At 43.0% G+C, this 19,720-nt stretch overlaps 1 protein-coding gene across 1 annotated transcript in view; it reads right to left on the bottom strand.

Moving 5' to 3' along the window:
- Positions 1-1,910: 1,910 nt before the first annotated feature.
- The window catches only part of UNC5C (unc-5 netrin receptor C), a 394,905-nt gene continuing 377,095 nt past the window's right edge, over positions 1,911-19,720 (bottom strand). Inside the window, exons 14-16 of the mRNA XM_017875500.1 lie at positions 17,678-17,842; positions 9,491-9,669; positions 1,911-8,736 (exon numbers count right to left, since the gene is read on the bottom strand). Of these exons, the coding sequence (XP_017730989.1) occupies positions 8,571-8,736; positions 9,491-9,669; positions 17,678-17,842 (510 nt within the window). The 3' untranslated portion in view covers positions 1,911-8,570. The remainder of the gene's footprint in view (positions 8,737-9,490; positions 9,670-17,677; positions 17,843-19,720) is intronic.

Below are 19,720 nucleotides of genomic sequence, written 5' to 3'. Positions count from 1 at the left end.
CTCCCTCCCCTCTCTCCCCTCCCTCCCCTCTCTCCCCTTCTCTCTTTCTTTCTTCTTTTCATTCTTTCTTTTCTTTCTTTCCTTCTTTTTTTTTTTTTGACAAGGCCTCACTGTGTCTTACCCAGGCTGGAGTGCAGTGGCATGATCATAGCTCATTGCAGTCTCGATCTCCTGGGCTCATGTGACTTTCCCATCTCAGCCTCCCAAGTAGCTGGGACTACAGGCATGCACCACCATGGCTGACTAATTTTATGTTTAGTAGAGACGAGGCCTCGCTATGTTTCCTAGGCTGGTCCCAAACTCCAGGACTCAAGTGATCTCCCCATCTTAGCCTTCCAAAGTCCTGGGATTACAGGCGTGAGCCACTGTGCCCGGCCAGTGCTGCTTTTTCTTCCTGCCATTAGTTTAGCAGGATCTACAATGAGCAACATTTAAAACCAGCTGAGATTTGCTATTGGTACATCTCTCCCACCTTCTGTGCACCCCACTTCTGTGTGTCATGGGCTCAAGTTAAACTTCACAGAACTCACAGGCATACTGACAGTAAATCTCAGCTGAGGAAAAAAGGTTATTTTCTTGGCATTGGTCATTTTGTAAGCTGCAAGCTTGTTGTCTCTATCTGGTCACAGCAGCAAGGTACAGATGACCACGCTCTCAGAAGCTTTGTCTCTGCAAAGTGATTCCTAATTTCTACCTTAGGTTCTGATCTGAGCTTAGCTGTGGGAATCTCTGGGGCTGCTGAAGGTTCTTTGCTTGGCATCCGTATGCTGGTACTGAGAGACGGGAACAGAGGGAGGCCAAGCTTCAGAACTCTCCAGGGACCTCCACTCAAAGACAGGGGCTTAGGTTGGGCCCTCAGTGAATAGTCTTTGAAAATGCATGCATGCCATCCTAGGTAAGGCCTTCTCAGCAGGAATCTCAGCTACCAAAGCTTCTAATTAGGGATTAGCGGTCTGGTAACAGGGCTGAGCCTTTGCCACCATGGGTTTTCTATGTAAAGGACAGTTTTTGTTAGTGTTTTATTGTTTTCATTGTATTTTCATTCTTTTATATGGAATTTGAATTCTCTAGCTCAGCTGCAGCCCTTATTTCTCCCTTTGATTTTTACCCAGGTTCCAGTTTATGTATTTCCATTACTTCCTTAGCCTTGAAGAAACATTTGAATTCGTGATCCCAGCATCGATTGTTTTATGTCACTTTCTTCCAGTCCATGGCATGGACCAGTTTCTCAGTGCTGGGCAATGGCTTACACCCTTCTGCCACCAAGGCTGAGGGGAGGGATGGGGGCAGGTGGCAGTCCATCTAAGGAAGCATCTCCAGGTCATTCTCTCATAGAGGACAGGGCTGCCTTTGCTTCTAGTCCTCAAACTCACAGCTGCTTCCCACCTCATAGCTGGAGCCCTTAGCTTGCTCGCCCTAAGGCAGTGGCCAGCAGTCCTGTACCAAGCTGAACTCCTCTGCTGGTAGTTGCTCACCTTTCATTTCCTACCTATTAGTATAGTTGTTTGCAAACTTCATTTAAAATCGGATCTCTGGGGGCAGGGCTTGACACTCTATTTAGAAACTCCCGCCCCAGGGAATTCTGCAGAAGTTCTAGACATTGTTTCTCACTCTTAACTGCTCATTAGTACCACCCAGGAGTTTTTAACGCCCAAGACTCAGGCTACCCCTAGACCACTTCCATCAGAATCTCTGGAGGTGTGACCCTGGCATTATTTCTTAAGGCCCCTCTGGTGATTCCAGTGTGGAGCTGATTTTTTAGTAGCAACATTCTAGAACCTCATCCTGTGCCTGCAGGAAGTTGTGATCACCATCCACGCAGGACCCAGAGCCTTTCTGTCCCACTGAAGAAACACGTGGCGACTCTGAACACGCAGGAGAACCTTGTTATAAAGTGAAGGAGGCAGCACTTTGTTGCTTATAAATATAATTTATTACCTGTTTAAAAATTCTTTCTTACATTTTGTACATGTTGGCTGACAGAATAAATGCAGGCAATTTACAAACGAAGGGGACTGCAGGAAAAATCGGGATTGGCAGCCAGGGAGAGAAAAGAGGCACACCCGGAGCTGGTATCCCTCACCTCCACCACTCAGCAAGGCGCCGGACAGATGTCCGAAGGGCACTCTGCCTCCGCCGGGGATTTTTTAGAAAAGGAATTGCATAGAAGATACAGCAAGAGGGAACTCCACAACAACAAAAGTGTTCCATATCAGAAAAGCCAAGGTTGTCATGTTTTGTTTAAAAAAGAAAAACGACAAAGCACAAAACCTCAGTCCGACCTTTCTGCAGTTGAACTGTTCCAAAGGGGACAGCAGGTGGATGACACTGCCTCTTCAACATGACTGCTGGGGAATTTTCTCTGACAAACATTGGTGTCTTCTTTACAAAGCACAAAGAGGAAGGTCACCAACTTGCTTCAGCTCAACATTAAACTCAACACATATAACATCGTGACATCACACACACACAGTGATGTTCCCTGAAACTGGGCTCAATGCATTATGTCTGGAGGGCGAGGGCCGCACTACCAGTAGCAGGTCTAGGAAAGCATGAAGAAGAGAATGCAAATCACTTGTTCCCACGTGTTCTGACTGCTGTACTTTTTTTTATCCATGGCCTGGAGGAATAAACATCTGAGTTTTTACCCCTACATGTACAGATACCATTCATTACTTTCAGAATAGAAAAGAAGGCAAAGGTATTTTATACCAGCTATAGATTTCTTGCTCTTATATGTCACTCTAAATAGGTTTCACATTGAGAACCTATATAGCTCAGGTCCCAATTCTCTGATGCTGCCTCCGTGTGCTCAGGATCAGAGGCCAGAAGAGAGCCCATCCATCCTTAGGCTGTTGATCAGCAAAACCTGCCTACAGTTCATCTTCTAAACACTGGTACTGATGGTTATTCCACCCCGGATCAGTGCCATCAGCTTCTACAGCTGGTCTCATAGTACTTAGTCCAGTAGGCCTTTGGAACTTAAAAATGACACACAACTTAGGTATATTTGTAAGAGACCCTTAAATTATATGATTTGCAATTTATATTTTTGTTGAAGGACAGAGCTGAAATGGTATGTTAAAAGGCTGGTATTCAGTAGCAAACACTCTGGTAGGTGGGCAGCTGACGATATCGCAGGGCAGCTTCCTTGTTTCTACTTAGAAGCTAGTTGGGCCACAACTCTCATGATACTCTGCAGAGATTCCCAACCTGGGATTCCAGAAGCTCACTGGACAGGTCCCTTCAGTAGGCAAGCGTCTGAGTAGACAGCAGGCTTATGAAGAGCTGCTAATAATTGCTGGGCTTGGTGTGCCAGTACACTTGCAGACTACCTGTTGCTTTGTCCTGCTGATGCCCCCAACCATGCTAAATAGGTCTGAGGCACACATTACATTTGTTGAATGAGCCCGTTAATAGCCTACCACAGATCAATACAATGAGGTAACAGGAAAACCTAGGAACCATGAACTCTTATGAAGACAGGCTGTTAAAGTAGCATTTATGAAAATGGTGTAAGCACAAGGCTGATAAAACTAAAGGATCTGGAAGCTCATTGCTAGACTTAGTCTGCAGAGAAAACCCACCCAGTGCTACACAAAGTCATCTCCTCACCTTTCGAAAATAATAGGTTTTTCACACTAGAATTCTGGAAATATTAATGACTTCATTTGGCTTCCTTGGCCTGTATGGATATGGGTTTACATAACATTGGTTACAATATATTTATTCCCCCTTATGCCTTATTCCATTAAAAAGAAATAGAGATGCAAAGGAAATCTTCCAAAGTGATCATTACAGCCAGAGATTATACAAATAGATCTCTTAGGGTAGAGAAACATTACTTCATTGCACAGAGGCAAAGTTCTAAAGATTTCAGTCAACATTAGCTCAGCAAGATTAAAGAATATATAAAATAATACAAAAGAAAATAAAACCAAAGAGTAATAGTTGGTCCTATGAGGCACTCGAAAGATAAAGTTTTGTTAACTTGAGATAAAATATTTTCCTTATTAGATCTATAAAATCTAATGCTTATCAACCATTATCTTGAGCAATGATGTTCTGCTTCACAAAAGCTCCTCCATTCTCAAAGAAGATGGATGAAGCCCCATTTCATTTCAGCTGTGTTTCCATGGGCCCCCTCTCGTTCGTTAGCCTTGGGCTTGCACTGAGTTCTCCACATGAAACTGATGACTTGTCCAGAACAACTGCCAAGCAAAAGCTAAGACTCATTCAACTTGAAGGCTTGAAAACCCAACAAGTAAACCTTTTCTACCTTCTTTACGCTCTCTTGCAGGTCCTTATATAGGTTTATATTTTCCTGGCCCCATAGGGGCAGACCTTATAGAGGCAGAGACCTGTGAATTCTGGGGAGATGGTAATCATCTTATTAACTCCATTCTGCATCCGTGGATTACAGAGGAGGAAGCAGACCAAGAGCACAGCTGCTGTAATGCTGACAGAGATACACAGAAGGACACATGAGATAAGAGCCTTGTTGCTCTTCTCCAGGAGAAGTGAAAAGTCTTGATTCCACCCTCAAAAATTCACTTTTCAGATATCTTACTTGTAGGAAAAAATACCTTTAAAAAAATCACTGGTCGCACAATTTCAGAGTGTCCTGAACTCAGTCCCCACGATTTTTTTTCTCCTAAAATTGCTCTACTTTTTGATAGTTGAGAGATTTAAATCTATAAAATAGTATACATGAAAATGGCTGATTATGCAGTTTGATATTGAACACCTCACCCAAAAAGTTGTTGTCCAGTTTTTGAAGACCCGAACTTGCTCACAGCAGGATGGGGGTTTTCTGCGTAGCACAGCTGACGACTATTCATTTGGAAGATGCTGTTTGTGAAACAGCTGTTAGCTGTGAGTACCTTGGTGTTACACAGGTTTGTCATCACCACGCCAGTTGTCAATTCTGAATCCAACTTTTCTATTCCTTCCAGATACATTAAGGAAACTTGAATGAGTGTGATAAGAAGAAAATAAAAACAGGATGGAACCTCTGCCTTTGGATTCTCAAATTCAGGAGAAAATAAACTGCTTTCTTCCCTTTGATTAACAACCCCAATTTTCTCTTCCCCAGACATAGTATTCCATTTGCATATGTAAGAGTTATTTCTTTCTAAGCAGATACTTCTTACATTTCCAAAGATAAATATTAAGGCGATTTAAAGTATACAAACCCCAATGAAAACCATAAATGATAAAAATGACAACTCTGCAAAGACTGTTTTATATAGATTTTACATAGCTCTGTTACAAGAGGCAACTTAAGATGTGTTGTGTAGGAATGAGTTGATGTACTAGGCTCACAGTGACCTAATTTTGAGATGGGTGATGCAAATGAAAAACAAGTGAGAATAAGAAAATTATAAATTTGAAGCGAAAATTTTCCCACATCTGTTTGTCATAAAGGTCCTTGAACTTTACAACTTTTCATTCCTTTTGTCAGACACATTCTCGTGAATATTAAACTCAGGTTAGATTGTGTTGTACACCACTAGATGGCAGCATGTACAAATGATAGTTTTTTCTATCCAAATGAAGCCAGCCAAACTTGCCTCTCCAGCGGCGTAGAAAGAAGCAGGACGTATCAGAATAGTTGATGAAGTGGCTTCCTATGAAATGAACTGTTATATCCGGACCTTCTAAGTTTGAAAGCAATCTAACAGCTATTACTTTACTCCAAAGGAGAAGGAAATCAGAATTTGTAGTGAAAATTATTTGGTATAAATAGTGTATGTATGGAAGTTGTCATTCACTTGATAGGAAACATTAAGAGTTCTATGACTGGCAGATGAGTACCACACACAAGAAATCAGTCGCTTTTCCTTTGTCTGGTGGTGGGAGGTTGAACCAAAAAACAAGCATCTGAAGTGAACCCCAAGGGTTCTCAATGACTTTAGTAAAACAGTTCCTGTTTGTGTTCAGTATTTCTGTGTTGTTGGTGACTTTTTAGTCAAAGATTTTAGTAACAGTTATGGAATTGATTCATCTTCATAGCTACATAGCTGCTCCCCTCTCATTTTCACTAGGCATAGAAGTTTCAGCATTCAGTTAATTCTAGTTCTTGAGTTCCCTAGATGATTCCACAACCCCAGTATTGATGAGTAATCTTGACAAGTTTATTTCAAAATGTAGGAGTGGACAATAGCTCTCTTTCCTCCTCCTTTTAAAAAATGTATGTGTATAACTGTGGGTATATATATTTGATTTTTAATTTGCTACAAACATTGTCCACTGAACTTGTTTACTAGTGCAATCTCTCCCTTCCCCAGTCAGTGTACAAATATTTTAAATATGGAAATCCTAATGCGGGGGTGGACTGAGAGAGGTTTTATAGAATATATGTCCAAAACAGAAGATAAGGAATAAAAAGCATGAAAGAAGAGACTCCATAGCAAGGTATCAGCAGTTCCTCGGGGATGAGGATGGCAGAGGCATCAATATCAAGATGCTATCAAAATAGGAGCAGAAACATGGAAGGATGGAAGAACATGTATAATTCAAATCTGTTCAGCAACTTGTGTGCCTCCAGCCTAAAAGTAAACCACAGTCATGTTCTAAAGGTTCTGATTCATACACATGTCTGCTTGTTTAGTTTTGATTTTGCTACTGGGCTTTGATTCTTTAATCCCCACCTGCTGAATGAATTGAGTCCTTGTGTTAAAGAGCTTGTGATGGTCCCAAGGAAACATAATAGTTTCCACAAAGTAGTGTGTTGACTAACATTCTGCAGGACAACAGTTTTTAAAGAGCTAACTAGACAGGCTTTATAAATGCTACTGAATATTATGACAGCAAAGATTCAGGGTGGGGTTGGGTGGGGGTTGGGGGTGTAGAAAAAATGCACCAAGTTCCTACTGCCAGATAAACTTGTAGGAGTGGTCTAGATATCAAGATGCCAAGACAATAGTAAAACAGAATTTGCAACCAGTCAGGAAGACTGGGGGCAGGGGGGGTCCCAAGAGAGGCTAAGAAAATGATAATAAAGGGATGTCATCTCTCAGTGAACAGCATAATGCAATAGGATGCAGAGCGACTCAAGCCAAACAAACATAATGCAGGTTAGAATAATCATCTTCCATGTCAGAACTATTTGAAAGACATAACATAGCGTGGGCAAAAGACCAGCTGATTATTTTGAATGATCTAGGTCAGAGTCCATTGTGGTCTTCAGACAGATGAGTGAGACCGGAGGCATCATGGTGGAAGTTGAGCATTTCAGAATGTGGAGATGATCTAATCCCACCCCTTCACTTTCTAGTGAGGACACTGAGGTCCAGTGTGGTTAAATGACTTTCTCAAGGTGGCACAACGAGACAGTGACAGACCCACATGAGAACTGGTTTCCTGATCTCCAGTTCAGAGTCCATTCCTCCAACCACACTGCCTCTAAAGTAGAGCACCATGGGGAGTTGACGTGGGGCCACACAATGGCAATAGTAAGAGAAGTTCATAGAGAACACATCTCATCATAAGACTCAGAGGAGAAAGACCCTGCCTGAGCAAGCTGAAGGAACAGACTGACAAAGCCAGTGAGCATTTATCACCTTTCTGGGGCAGAATAAGGGAAAGAAAGGTAAAAGGTCAAGGAAGCTATGCATGTTGGATTAAACTGATGACCACACCCACCTTGATAGGTGAAAAGGTGGGGCAGGTCTAGTCAATACCCAAATACTAACAGTACCACTAACAAAAATAGAAGTTAAAAAAAAAATCCTTTTACTAGAATACCTGTAAATACTTATCAATAATAATAATAATACCTTTTTTAAAAAAAACACTTCATATTGCATATTACAAACACACGTTGTGAAAAAATGCTTGTTTGTGGGGTTAAACATGAATCACTGTCTTCCCTGCAATGCTACAGCTTTATTCCCAAAGGGCACCAGAAGGGTCCCTCCAAGGAACAGGAGTCTTAGTTATTTCTTTTTTACACTTAGATTCTCCACTTCCCTGATACGAACAGTAACACTGGTTCTACAAGTTCTAGAAACAGAACACTGATGGGAGGATTATCTGAGACACTTGATGCACACGATTTGTAGCAAAAGTCTGATTTCTCTGTAAATTACTAATCTGAAATAGACACAACAAACCGTCCACAGCTTCAACTTCAAATGATTTGAACAAAAATAGAACGAGCCATGGACAGTGTCTGCATCCCTGTCCAATTTGATGTAAACAACATTTGTAGAAATTGGGTTTGTTAAGAAAGTTTATCCATATATCTGGATAGCAATAAAAAGCGTTTCCTAGGAAACTGTAAGATCCTGTACCACACAGCATACAGCCCAACTAATAGGAAAATTAGGTTGATAGCTAAATTCAAGGTGCAAATTTACACAATTTTTCTTAACTCCCGTGATGATGTCCGAGTAAAGTGGGCATGTACATTGGCAGTTGCATCTGTTTTCCTTCTGGCTCCTGCTGCAGTCTTGCCTGTGAAGCGCATTGGTCTCGTCTGGATTTCCTCCTCCACTGTGATTCCCCTGGACGGCCACAGACTCCCTGTGCATTTTTGTCCTTCATTTCCCCTTCTAGGATGGTGGTTAATACTGCCCTTCTGCTGCTAAGGACACCACTGTTTCATGTCTTCCCATTTCTTCCAAGACAGCTGCCAGCATGCTCAGGTTTCCATCTGGGAAGTTCTGTGCTTCCCAAAGATCCAGGATTACGCCAGTTGGGCTGGATTTGGTGGCAAAGTAATTCAAGTACCTGTAATTGGGAAAGAGAAAATGTGCTCAACGGTGTGACTTACATATCTATTTTTCCTCAGCTAAACTTTTCTGTCTCTCTACTTGTCTTTAAGTATCCAGGTCCCATTGTGGCTGACAGTGAGCCATCCTAAATAACTAGCCCATGCTTAATTAGATCAGCCCCAGACAGGAGACGTGATGTTGAACTTTGTGAACCTCAGGTCTGAGTAAGATAATTTAAGAGATGAGATGTCTATGGGTCATATTCTAAATAGGAAATCAAGACACTTATGTTTTCTTTCTAGTCCAGGCTTGGATAATCTTTGACAGGTCATGTCACATGTTTTGTTTGGTAGTGACGGTGACATTCCACAAAGTAGAGGCTCCAGAAGTCTATAACTTAATCTCAAGGCGGTGTTAGCTTGCTAGTTATTCATCAAACATTAGGTCCCGCTCAACTGCAGAGGAGGAGCAATAATTACGGTAGTGAATGGTTGTATGATTTGGAGAATTAGCCCACCAGCTTTGCAAAGTGGATCATGAAACTTGATACTTACCAATGCCAAATAAGCTCAGAATGTCTCTTAGCACTCTTTGCAAGCCCGCAGTGCAAGGTACAAGGACGGAGCTTAATGCATATTTGCAAAATGAAAAACTAAATAGATGTGTGGATGGAAAAAAAAAAAAAATGGATGCTACCCTACGTCTAATAGTTATTGGTCCTGGAGAGCACTAACAGAAAGAAGCTAGCCTTGGGGCCTGACCATACCCACCTGTCCAGGTTCAGCTTATGGGCCAGCATCCTCCAGTCATGGCCTCTCGTCTGGGGGGCATCCAGGCTGCTACAGAGCTTCTGCCGGATAGGGAGAGGGATGCTGAAAGCACTGGGCCCCGTGACCGTGGTGATGGTGTTCGCAGGATCCAGCAGCGGCAAATCGATGCCAGTAGGTTCCTGTAGTTCAGGGACAGGAACAACACAGCATTATTTCTGAAGACAAAAGCAATCTCTATTGAACCAATCAACATAATGCCTTGCTTTGAGCAATAAGAAAAGAATGAGGGCTGTTATTCTTCTTCAGAAGAATGGCTTCTTCTTAGCCTGAAAGTTGTGCCTCACTAGATGTAACCTGGCTCTGAGAAAGAGGTACATATATTTTGAGCTAACTTTGCATAGCCGCAGATTTATGGCTGTTTGGTGAGGACTGGGCTGGATGGAAAGCTCTGGTGTGATTCGATAACAGCTTTACTAATGGGATTCTCCAGGCTGAGAGAGAAGAGAGGGAATATCAGAGCTCCTAAAGGTTTAAATTTCAGGAGAGGAAAATGTTCAAAAGGGCAGTGCTTTGGGAATGAATAGATCTGAGATTCAAGGCTTCTGGAAACAGCCTGACCTTGAGGGGAATGTCCTGGGCAAATGCCCCAGTAGTTCTCCGTCTAAACTCCACAGAAGATTTCTCAGTTCTGCTTTTGTTGAATGAAATGGAACACAGCTCTCCTCTAAATGATATCAACTTAAGGCTAATTTTTTAAAAAAGAAAATGGTAAACACAGTATATTATTGCCTTAAGGCAAGTCGTTAATGGCATCCTCCAATTGCTGTATATCCTTATTTTTTTAAAATCTAATTTTAGTAGAGAAAACCATAAATTGGCTCTTAAGATAGTCTCAGCTCATAAAACAGCACAAATGCAAAATCTGAATTTCATCTGCAGGAGAAATTCTAATCATTTTCTGATCACTTCTGCTGGTTGGAAAAGCAAAAGCAAATGTTGCCTGGGAACTATTAAAGCAATAAAAGAAAATCTACTTAATCTACTATAAATGCCATCTCTCTCCTTTTAAAGCAGGTAACTTGTTGGTGTGCCTTACTAGTTGCCGGAGGATGAACCGGCCACACCCAGTTTCAGCCATCATGAAGTGTTTGGTTCCTGCTGAGCACTCAGCTCAAGGGCTCAACACCACCATCACCCAGAGCCCCCCAAATGCTGCCCTGCACTGCGTCAGTGGCCTCCCCAGCCATGAATGCGCTGGCACTGCAGGCGGTGGGGTTGCAATTGCCTGTGTGCCAGTGTTGACTAGCAGTGTGTTCCACGTTCTGGGATCAGCAGCAAGTACTCACTTCTAGGCTTATGCAATCCCATGGAACAGGGTCAATCCAGGGGTGTGGAGGGCATTTGAATTCTTTTGCCATGGTATACACAGTGGTGTTGGCTATGATCATGATGTTTGTCTGCAAAACCCAAAGCTTGGCAAACCGAGGCTCCAAGCATTCCACTGGCTCTTTTGTGTTAGCTCCAGCACATACCAGGATTTAAAAGACTGTGGCATGAACAGATGGGAGTTGGAGGCTCTGAATGAGGATCTTGACCCACAGCTCTTTCCCCCATCAGGCACAGGGCTCTTTCCAAGGCAACGAGGAAAGAGGGCTCCTGACCTCTAGGGGAATAGGGCTTAAAGAAAGGTGACCATAAGTGATCTGAGGGCATGTGTCATGTTTATCAAAGGATTTTTGTTCAGGACATCTGGACTAAATGCACCAATGCCTTTATTAGGCATAGAATGATGTTTAGATGGAGTGGAGTGTGGAAGTGAAGATAATAACGGACAGGAGACAGGGAAGTACTAAGTAGAAGACAGCGGTTCCCAGCAAAGGCCCCACCCTCAAGCCTAAAGACCTGAAGCCCTAAATGAGGACAGGCATTTCTGTTTTCGTGCCCAAAACATTGCCTTTTGGCCCGCCATGCCCCCTATCCTGCCCCTATATAAACCCCAAACCCCAAGCTCCAGATGAGACCCACAAGTAAGGAGATGAGGAGGCACACAGACCAGCAGAGCAGCAATAGTGGAACGACATAGCAGAGAAAGAGAGAAGAGGAGGGATTTCTGGATGCTAAGGGGAGTTCAGCGGGGGCAGTTGGAGAAGAGTCTGGCTGCTGGGTGGCCTGACTCTAGGGGAAGATCACCTTCCTACTCTGTCTCCCCTCCTGGCTCCCCACCCATCCTGCTGAGAACCACCTCCACCACTCAATAAAACCTTGCACTCATCTTTCAAGCCCACATGTGATCCGATTCTTTCAGGACACTGGGCAAGAGCTCAGGATGCAGAAGGCTGTCACACTGGCCCCCTGCCCTTGCAATAATGCAGAGGGCCCATTGAGTTGATTAACACACAAGCCATCTGCAGATGGCAAAGCTAAAGGAGCACACTGTAACACATGCCCACTTGGGCTTCAGAAGTCACAGATACCCACCCTTAGATGCTGCTGTGGGGCCAGAGCCCAAAAGTGCTCGCCCCAGTTCCTGCTCCTGCCCGTCTGTGTGCTCACCCTCCTGCAAGGGGTTTGCGCTGTGCGGCGACCAAACAGGTCCGCCACACCCCTGTCGTACATTCTGTAAGAGCAATCAGGGAACTCTCTGGTTTCAAAGAAAAAATCACATGCTACTTCCACAGTTCAGTGTCATCGCCCACATCATGGTCCTGCTTGCTTCTTTTCTGGATAATGACAATAGGGCCTAAAAGGAGACCTGCCATATTCCTTAATACACCAGCACCTTGATCATCCCTGGGTGGCAGTGGAAGGTTAAAGTCTGCACAAGGGAGGGCCTTGTTTTGTAGTGCTGTCTTGTGTCCCCAGAGAGTCTTTGTACTGTTGGCCTCAGTACCTCCCTGCTGCTTACTTGTGATCCATTCCACACTTCTGCCCAACTGACCTTCCTAAAGTGTCACACTGATGAACAGCAATATTTCTGTCTCTCCCCCTCTTATTCTCTCATTAAGAAGTGTTAAATGCCCCTCCTACCACATGAAGTCCAACTCTTAAGCAATGAAGTGTGTGTGTGTGTGTATATATATATATATATATATATATATATATATATTTAGAGACAGGGTCTTCATGTGGTAGGAGGGGCATTTAACACTTCTTTGTCACCCAGGTTGGAGTGCTGTGGTGTGATCATAGCTCACTGCAGCCTTGAATTCTTGGGTTCAAGCGATCCTCCCACCTCAGTCTCCCAAATAGCTGAGACTATCAGTGTGCACCATCACACTGGGCTAATTTGCATTTTTTTAAGAGATGGGGTCTTACTGTGTTGTCCAGGCTGATCTCAAACTCCTGGGCTCAAGTGATCCTCCTAGCTCAGCCTCCCAAAGTCCTGGGATTACAGGTGTGAGCCACTACACCTGGCCCAGTGAGAGATCTTTGTATGACCTTCCTGGTAGGCTGGTATGTGAAGTGCAGAGTGCAGCCGGACACGGAGTAGGGCTGTCCACTTGTGTTTCCCCCACTTCATTATCTGATCTCAGGTTGCTCCGTCCTTGCCATGACTTGACCTGACTCATATGCTCCTTAGAGTCTGAGCACCACTCATTATTTCTTCTGCCATTTCTAAGGATGAACCTCTAACAGTTATTCTGCCCTTTCTTTGATCTCTGTCTGGCAAAGTCCTCAAAGCCTGGTTCAAAAGTCCTGTGCCCTGGGGCTCCCTGGGGCAAGCCTACCCTAGGCGTCAGGCCTGGAGGTCTCCTTGGCACCTCCCAGCTCCTCTGTGCTCCTCACAGTCTGCTCTGTGCGCATTGGCTGTATCTGTAGGTTACTGCCTTTTATTTCTCACATTCCTTATTGGTGAGAGTATGTCATCGTCAGACCTCTATGATAACACTGTGCCCCACACACACAGGCTACTCAATTAATGTTTGTTGAAATGAGAGAAAATATTTGTCCTTAGTACAGAAAGAAGATGAAGCCAGCGCCTGATAGGAGCCCACCCATAGAGCTGCCTTCCAACTAAGTGTGGAAGTTAAATCCTAAAATGAGAGGCCGGTTGAAGATAGGCATGGATCTTGGGAGGGCCTGCTCACATATTCATGTTGTCCCCATTTTCTTGTGGATAAATAACCATCAGCATTTCTTGTAGGCATTAAAGTCCTGAGCTTTCTCTCCCTGGCTACTCAGCCTATTTATTTCTGTGTAGATGAAACAAGCTCAATAGGGCGTCATTTCTTTGTCTCTCTTATCAAATGGCTGACAACAGCCTTGAAGGTAAAAGTAAAATACATTTATACATTTACATTTCATCTAGTAATTTTAGTTGCTATTAGTTCTTCCTTTACTTCTAGGTAAAAGTAGAGTTCACGGTCACAGAATGCTTATCTCAATAATCATTTATAATATCGGTACCATCAGTCTTTGATGTTATGATTCCCTTATGTAAACATATGATTTTTCAACATTAGTCAAACAGCTGCTATGGGTGATGACACACATATTCAGGACTCCACAGTCCTGAAACAACTTTTTATTCTGACATTTGGACTTTTCCTAAAGTCACTTAGAAAAACTAGATTTTCCCAATGGTCCTTTTGAGCAGGTTATGGAAAGCAGAAGATGTAAACGGATGAACTGGCTGTAGCAGAGTGATATTACTTTGTACATTTATTTTAAATATTATTTGTGCATACAAAAGTGCTATGCATCACGACTTGAGGTTATAAGATCTAGCAAATATAAAAATTATAATTGCTTTTATTGCCTATAAATCTATTATTAAAGTAGATGAGGACGAGTACGGTTGCTCACACCTATAAACCCAGCACTTTGGGAGGCCGAGGTGGGTGGATGACCTGAGATCAGGAGTTTGAGACCAGCCTGGCCAACGTGGTGAAACCCTGTCTCTACTATCAACACAAAAATGAGCCGGGTGTGGTGGCACATGCCTGGAATCCCAGCTACTCGGGAGACTGAGGCAGGAGAATTGCTTGAACCCAGGAGGCGGAGGTTGCAGTGAGCCGAGATCATGCCACTGCACTCCAGCCTGGAGCAAGACTCCATCTCAAAAAAATAAATAAATAAATAAAAGTAGATGACTAATACTGCCTCCTAAAACTGCACCTTTTTTCAGGGTTCAGAGCCTTCAACTAAAGCAATGTTGTGATAAACTAACTTGGGGATACATGCTACCTTCTTTTCTCTGGGAGCTAATTTTTGTTTATTTATATTTAGTTTTCATTTATTTATTTATATAGGATCTGAGTTTTATTTTTGTGCTTATTTTGATAGAAAGAAAATCTGAAACCTCAATTGATGACAGACCCCACAGATTGAAGTAGCATAGTTGACTCAAAAGCCCTGTTATTCTTATGGCATTAATGGCACCAGTGAAAATGGTGAACATAGATTAAGCATGTGCTCTGGGCCAAGTTCTGTTTAGAACACTTACTAACGTTCTCCCATTTAATTCCCACACAGGCCCAAGATAATATTCTATACCAATTTACACATGGGGAAACTGAGGCAAGAAAGGATTAAGTAATCGGCCCTATCTCCATGGAACTGTCATGGGAATTTCCCATGATGGATGTCTGCCTGTAACTGAAACCAAACAGATGTGAAAAAAACTATAAATTTGTCTGTCCTCTGTACCATGTTTTCTTTTGGAGATAATGAGTAGCTTCCTGGTTACTCTCTCTGCACTTTTCTATGAAACAAACAAAAAAAAGAAAAAAAAAATCTTTTATCATCTTTTACATTTGGACATTTGTTTGTGCCAATACAGTTAGTCTTCCAGACATTTTCCTTCTTAAACTTCATCTCTGTGAAATTAAAGCCTTTGTCTCTAGTTAAGGAATCCCAGGCTAAATCACCCAGAGACAACTGGCTGGCCCTTGAAATAATCAGAGTAGATGTCACGCACAGCCTGGTCTCTGGGGTGGGCAACAGGTCCTCTATCTTGACAGGACAGACCAAGGGCTGTGTGGCTATATAAATGACAGCTGGTGAGTGCTTTGGGTGGTGGGTGGCTGGAGGGAGGGGCAGCATATTTCTGGCAAGTCAGCTCATTCCTGAGAGATGGGACATTGGAATGGGAACCCCAGCCTCACTGCCATCTTGCCCTGTGACCCTAGGAAGGAGCCCTGTTCAGAAGAAAGAAACCACAAATGGAGCCTTTTCTCTACTTGTTTACGGTTTGTCAATCATCTTGTACCCTTTCTTGGAGGTTTTGATGAGGATCTGGGTCGCAGAACTCTCCAGAGTCCATTGTTCTTCAGTGCAGAGGCTTCCTCTCCAACGTCGGTACCCCCATCCACACTCCCTCCTCTGCGCACCCAGCATCCGCATTCAAATGCTAAGCACAACAGTGGGATTCAGTGACCCAGAAGGAAAAGCCGCAGAGTGCCCCTTAATCCCCAAAGTCATCTTGACTCCGCTGACTTCTTCCCCGCCCTCAGTTAAATATGCTTGTCTGTCACACATGGGCAAATGCCTCCGACATGACTGAAGGCTGGTCTCTTTGAGCAGACTGAGGCCACGTTGCAAAAGAAGTAATCTTTCCTCTATGTTGCCACAAGAAAGCAAGCCCTTAAATTGTGATCACACTATGCAAAACTGTCCTTTTTCTGAAGGGAGGTGGCAGCCCTGGTGGGGGAGAGCACAGAGCAGCTCTCTTTCATTTGTGGCTGCATCTGATCCACCTTTTTAACACACAGCCAATGTTCATGCGGAACAGAAAGCAAGCATCAAAGGACCAGACCTCCTCACCCCCCTCCAAAATTCCACAGCCTTTGTTGTCCCTGGAGCTGAGTGGTTATTGAACTTTGCAGACCTGCTGGGCCTGGAAAGTGAAAACACCCTCCCGAGCCAGCAGGGGTGATTCTGTGTGCCTGGGAGATAGGGCTGCGCATCCGAAGGCCTGGCGGTTGCCATGGCACCCTGACACCGAGATCATTCCTTATGAATGTCACCGGGGGCTGTGACTAAAGTTGTTTATGAGTCAAAAGTCTCATGAAACTACAGGAGGAAATGATGACCGCACCTCGGCAGGTTGTGGGAAAGAAGAATGGAGTGTCGTGAAAGCTGACGTGCTTTTCTCCCCTCTCGGTTTGCTAAGGAAGATGGTCTTTAAATACATGTGGAGCAAGACAAGCTGAACATGCTGATATTTCATTCGTCACTGTGCATGACACAACGAGGGAGAGGTAGTATTTTAAATCATATACTGGCCCACTGTCGTTTTCACATATGACAATCTTGTGCTTTGTGGCTTAGCACGCAGCACGGGGCTTGAGCTCCATGAGGCCCCAAAGAGGCTGCCTTCTGCCCATTTGGCTTCTTCTCTTCCCTTTGTTCCTCCCATGTGAAGGGTTATCACTTTTCAAGGCTTTGGATCCAAGGTAACAGATAAGGAAGGTCGTGGGCTCTTACTCTTTCCTTAAGAAGAAGTTTTAAATAGCAGTGATCGCTATTATTTCTGTAATATGGACAGAGGGAAATGGCCAGCCTAAGTGTGTGAAGATCACAGCAAAGGAAGGCAAAGCTGATGGCCACGGCCGGGGGGCGGGGGAAATATGGAGATTCTACTCTATTTCTGGCATATTTCCCCCACCCCGGAGGAAAGTGTATCTCTTTTTATATTTAGAGAATGATATATGAGAAAGGAGATCAAGAGATTTCTCCTTTCTTCCTTTGAATGGAGAAAAAAAGAGAGAAGAAGAAAAAGGGAGCAGAGAAGCCCCTCTCCCTTCTTCCACTCCACCCAGCAGCACGTGATTAGGGGAAAGGGAGGAGAGTTGCTGAGAAAGTAGCAGAAAGGGAGGAGAGACAGATGGAGGATGGGGGACATGACACACTAAGGGATGCATGGGGAGAAGCTACTCCATGTGCACGCTCCTTAAATTAAACCTTTACTTGAAATTCAGATCTGTTTTTAAAAGTTAGAACATAATTCTTAAAATTCATGTCATAAAATTAAGACTTGTTTTCAAAAGGATCCCTTAATATATATTTTTTCTACAGCTAGCTTCCCTTGCTCATTAAAAATATTATTCTGTTAACAAATAGGATCTATAGAATGCTTTTGAGGACTTCTATATGGCCTATATTGAGATACCCTTTTAGCCCACACCCTCTCTCCTCCTGAGGGTCGCCCTCTCCCCTGATTTCAGACAGACAGGATCTGCTTACCTCTGACACGGTGCAGTTGAGCTGGAAGATCTGCCCTTCTCCTTCTACCTGCCGCACACAGAGTTTGCAAACCAGCTCCACTGTGTTCAGGCTAAATCTTTCCAGGGTGAAGGTGCAGTGCAGGTTTCTTTGAGACCCACTCCAGACATGGTAAAAAGGAATTTCCTAAAGGATGTAAAAGTGTTAACCACAATTGAAGGACTAATACCCAAAATAACTCTCAGTATCACCCCTATGGCCTCATTTAATCCTCACAACAGCCCCATGTTTAAGTACATCCTGGCCCCTTATCACATGAAAAACTTGAGGCCCAGAGAGGTTCAATAACTTACCCTGAATCACACAGCAAGTAAGTAGCAGGGTTGAGATTTGAACCTAAGGAGTCAGCCTCCAGAATCCATGTACCTAACCAGTCTGTCACATGTCTCTAATTTACAACAAGAGCCATTGTAAATGATTTAAAAAAAAAAAAAAAAAAAAAAAAAGAGTTTATACAATTCCCAAAATAAAACTTGCACACACCAGTCATTGCTCATTAAAAGAATCCCTGTTGTGACATTCTGGAGAAAAGCAAAGAAAGTCTAAAGGATACTGCACTGATGCTGCTCCCTTTCATGCTTACATCCTTCTCTGCCCAGGACAGGGGAAGCCAAAACCCACTGCAGTTGGAAACTTCAGACTCAATTAGCTGCCACAGAGAAGTTCTTGGCACCAAGCATCTAACAGGCTTTAATTTTCTAAAAGTCTAGACCACCTTACAGAGCCTGTCCTAGAATCTGTTTTCAATAAAGGAAAGAAAAGGTTGCCACATAAAAAATGGGAGAGCATGGCGGTAAAAAGCGGTGGCTTCGGAGCCAAATCCAGTACAAATGAGAACTCCTTATTTCGTTTACTTGATAACCTGGGGCAAGTTACTTAATCTTTCCATTGCTCAGTTTTCCTACCTGCAAAAGAGTAAACAAAGAGTTTCTCATTCATAGGTCTGCTGGGGTTAAATGAGATAAACCAATGTATGAAGAGAGTGTCCAGCAGATGGTAAGCATTCAGCCAGGCTTAGCTTTAATTAATATCATATTATCATTATCATTAAAATAGTATTTTCTTATAATTGTATAAAGGAAATTACTTCTAAAATGGGGAGATTTGTAGAATTTTATGGCAATTGCAACACAGAGGAAAGAAGAAAGCAAAGGAAGAGGTGTACTGAGTAAGTCAGAAGCCTTCTGTCTCCATCAAGGACTGAGCTGTGCATAGAGTCTGGCATGCAACCTCCATCAAAGCTCACGATTGTTAACAAACCAGTAGGCTTGTTTCCCATCATTCATGTGCAGGAACTTGACCAATGAGAGTGAGAATGGAGCCAGAATGTCTTCCCTTCAGTCTTCCAGTATGTTCATTGACTTACATCAGGAAATAGCTACCAGTTCAGCGGCAATGCTGGGGTTTGGGTTGAATTTGCATAAAAATCAACATGGATTCACAGCTCTCTAAATATATCTGCCGCTCCTAGGACTGTATATGAGGCTTGCAATCCCATCAAAGAGGTTTTCTCAGAGCACAGGCTGACGGATGGAGGAGGGGAAAATTCCTTGAGGGTCTTGTGATTTTTTCCCCCAGGTATATACAAATGACACTTGGGATCCGTATTTTCTTGTCTGTTATTTAATAATATCCTGTTTGGGTTTTACTTTTACATGCTATTTCAGTTCTCCAAAGTAGGGCTCCCTCTAATTTTTCAATATAAGGGTACTGGCCTAGGAAGGCTGAAGCCTAATTTGTGTCCCATGGAATAAAATGTCCTTCTGTTTGTTTCTGTGAATGCATTTGAAGCTGTTTTACCCATTGATGTGAACATTTAGTATGAAAATGAATTGAAATTATGGATTTGGAAGCCTTTCATTTATTAAAAATAAAACAATGATAGTACATTTATTTAAAGGAGGAATTTTTAAAAAGCATTCCTTCAAATGTGTCTATATTTCTCAAAAATCCTAAATAACCCCAAACTATTTTGGAGAAACAAGTAATGACATATGATTAATT

The sequence above is a fragment of the Rhinopithecus bieti genome, unplaced genomic scaffold, assembly GCF_001698545.2.
Source record: "Rhinopithecus bieti isolate Rb0 unplaced genomic scaffold, ASM169854v2 scaffold_6708, whole genome shotgun sequence".
In the NCBI taxonomy this organism is placed as follows: Eukaryota; Metazoa; Chordata; class Mammalia; order Primates; family Cercopithecidae; genus Rhinopithecus; species Rhinopithecus bieti.
Note: the sequence above shows the minus strand (reverse complement) of the source record. Positions and strands in the feature narration are given on the sequence as shown.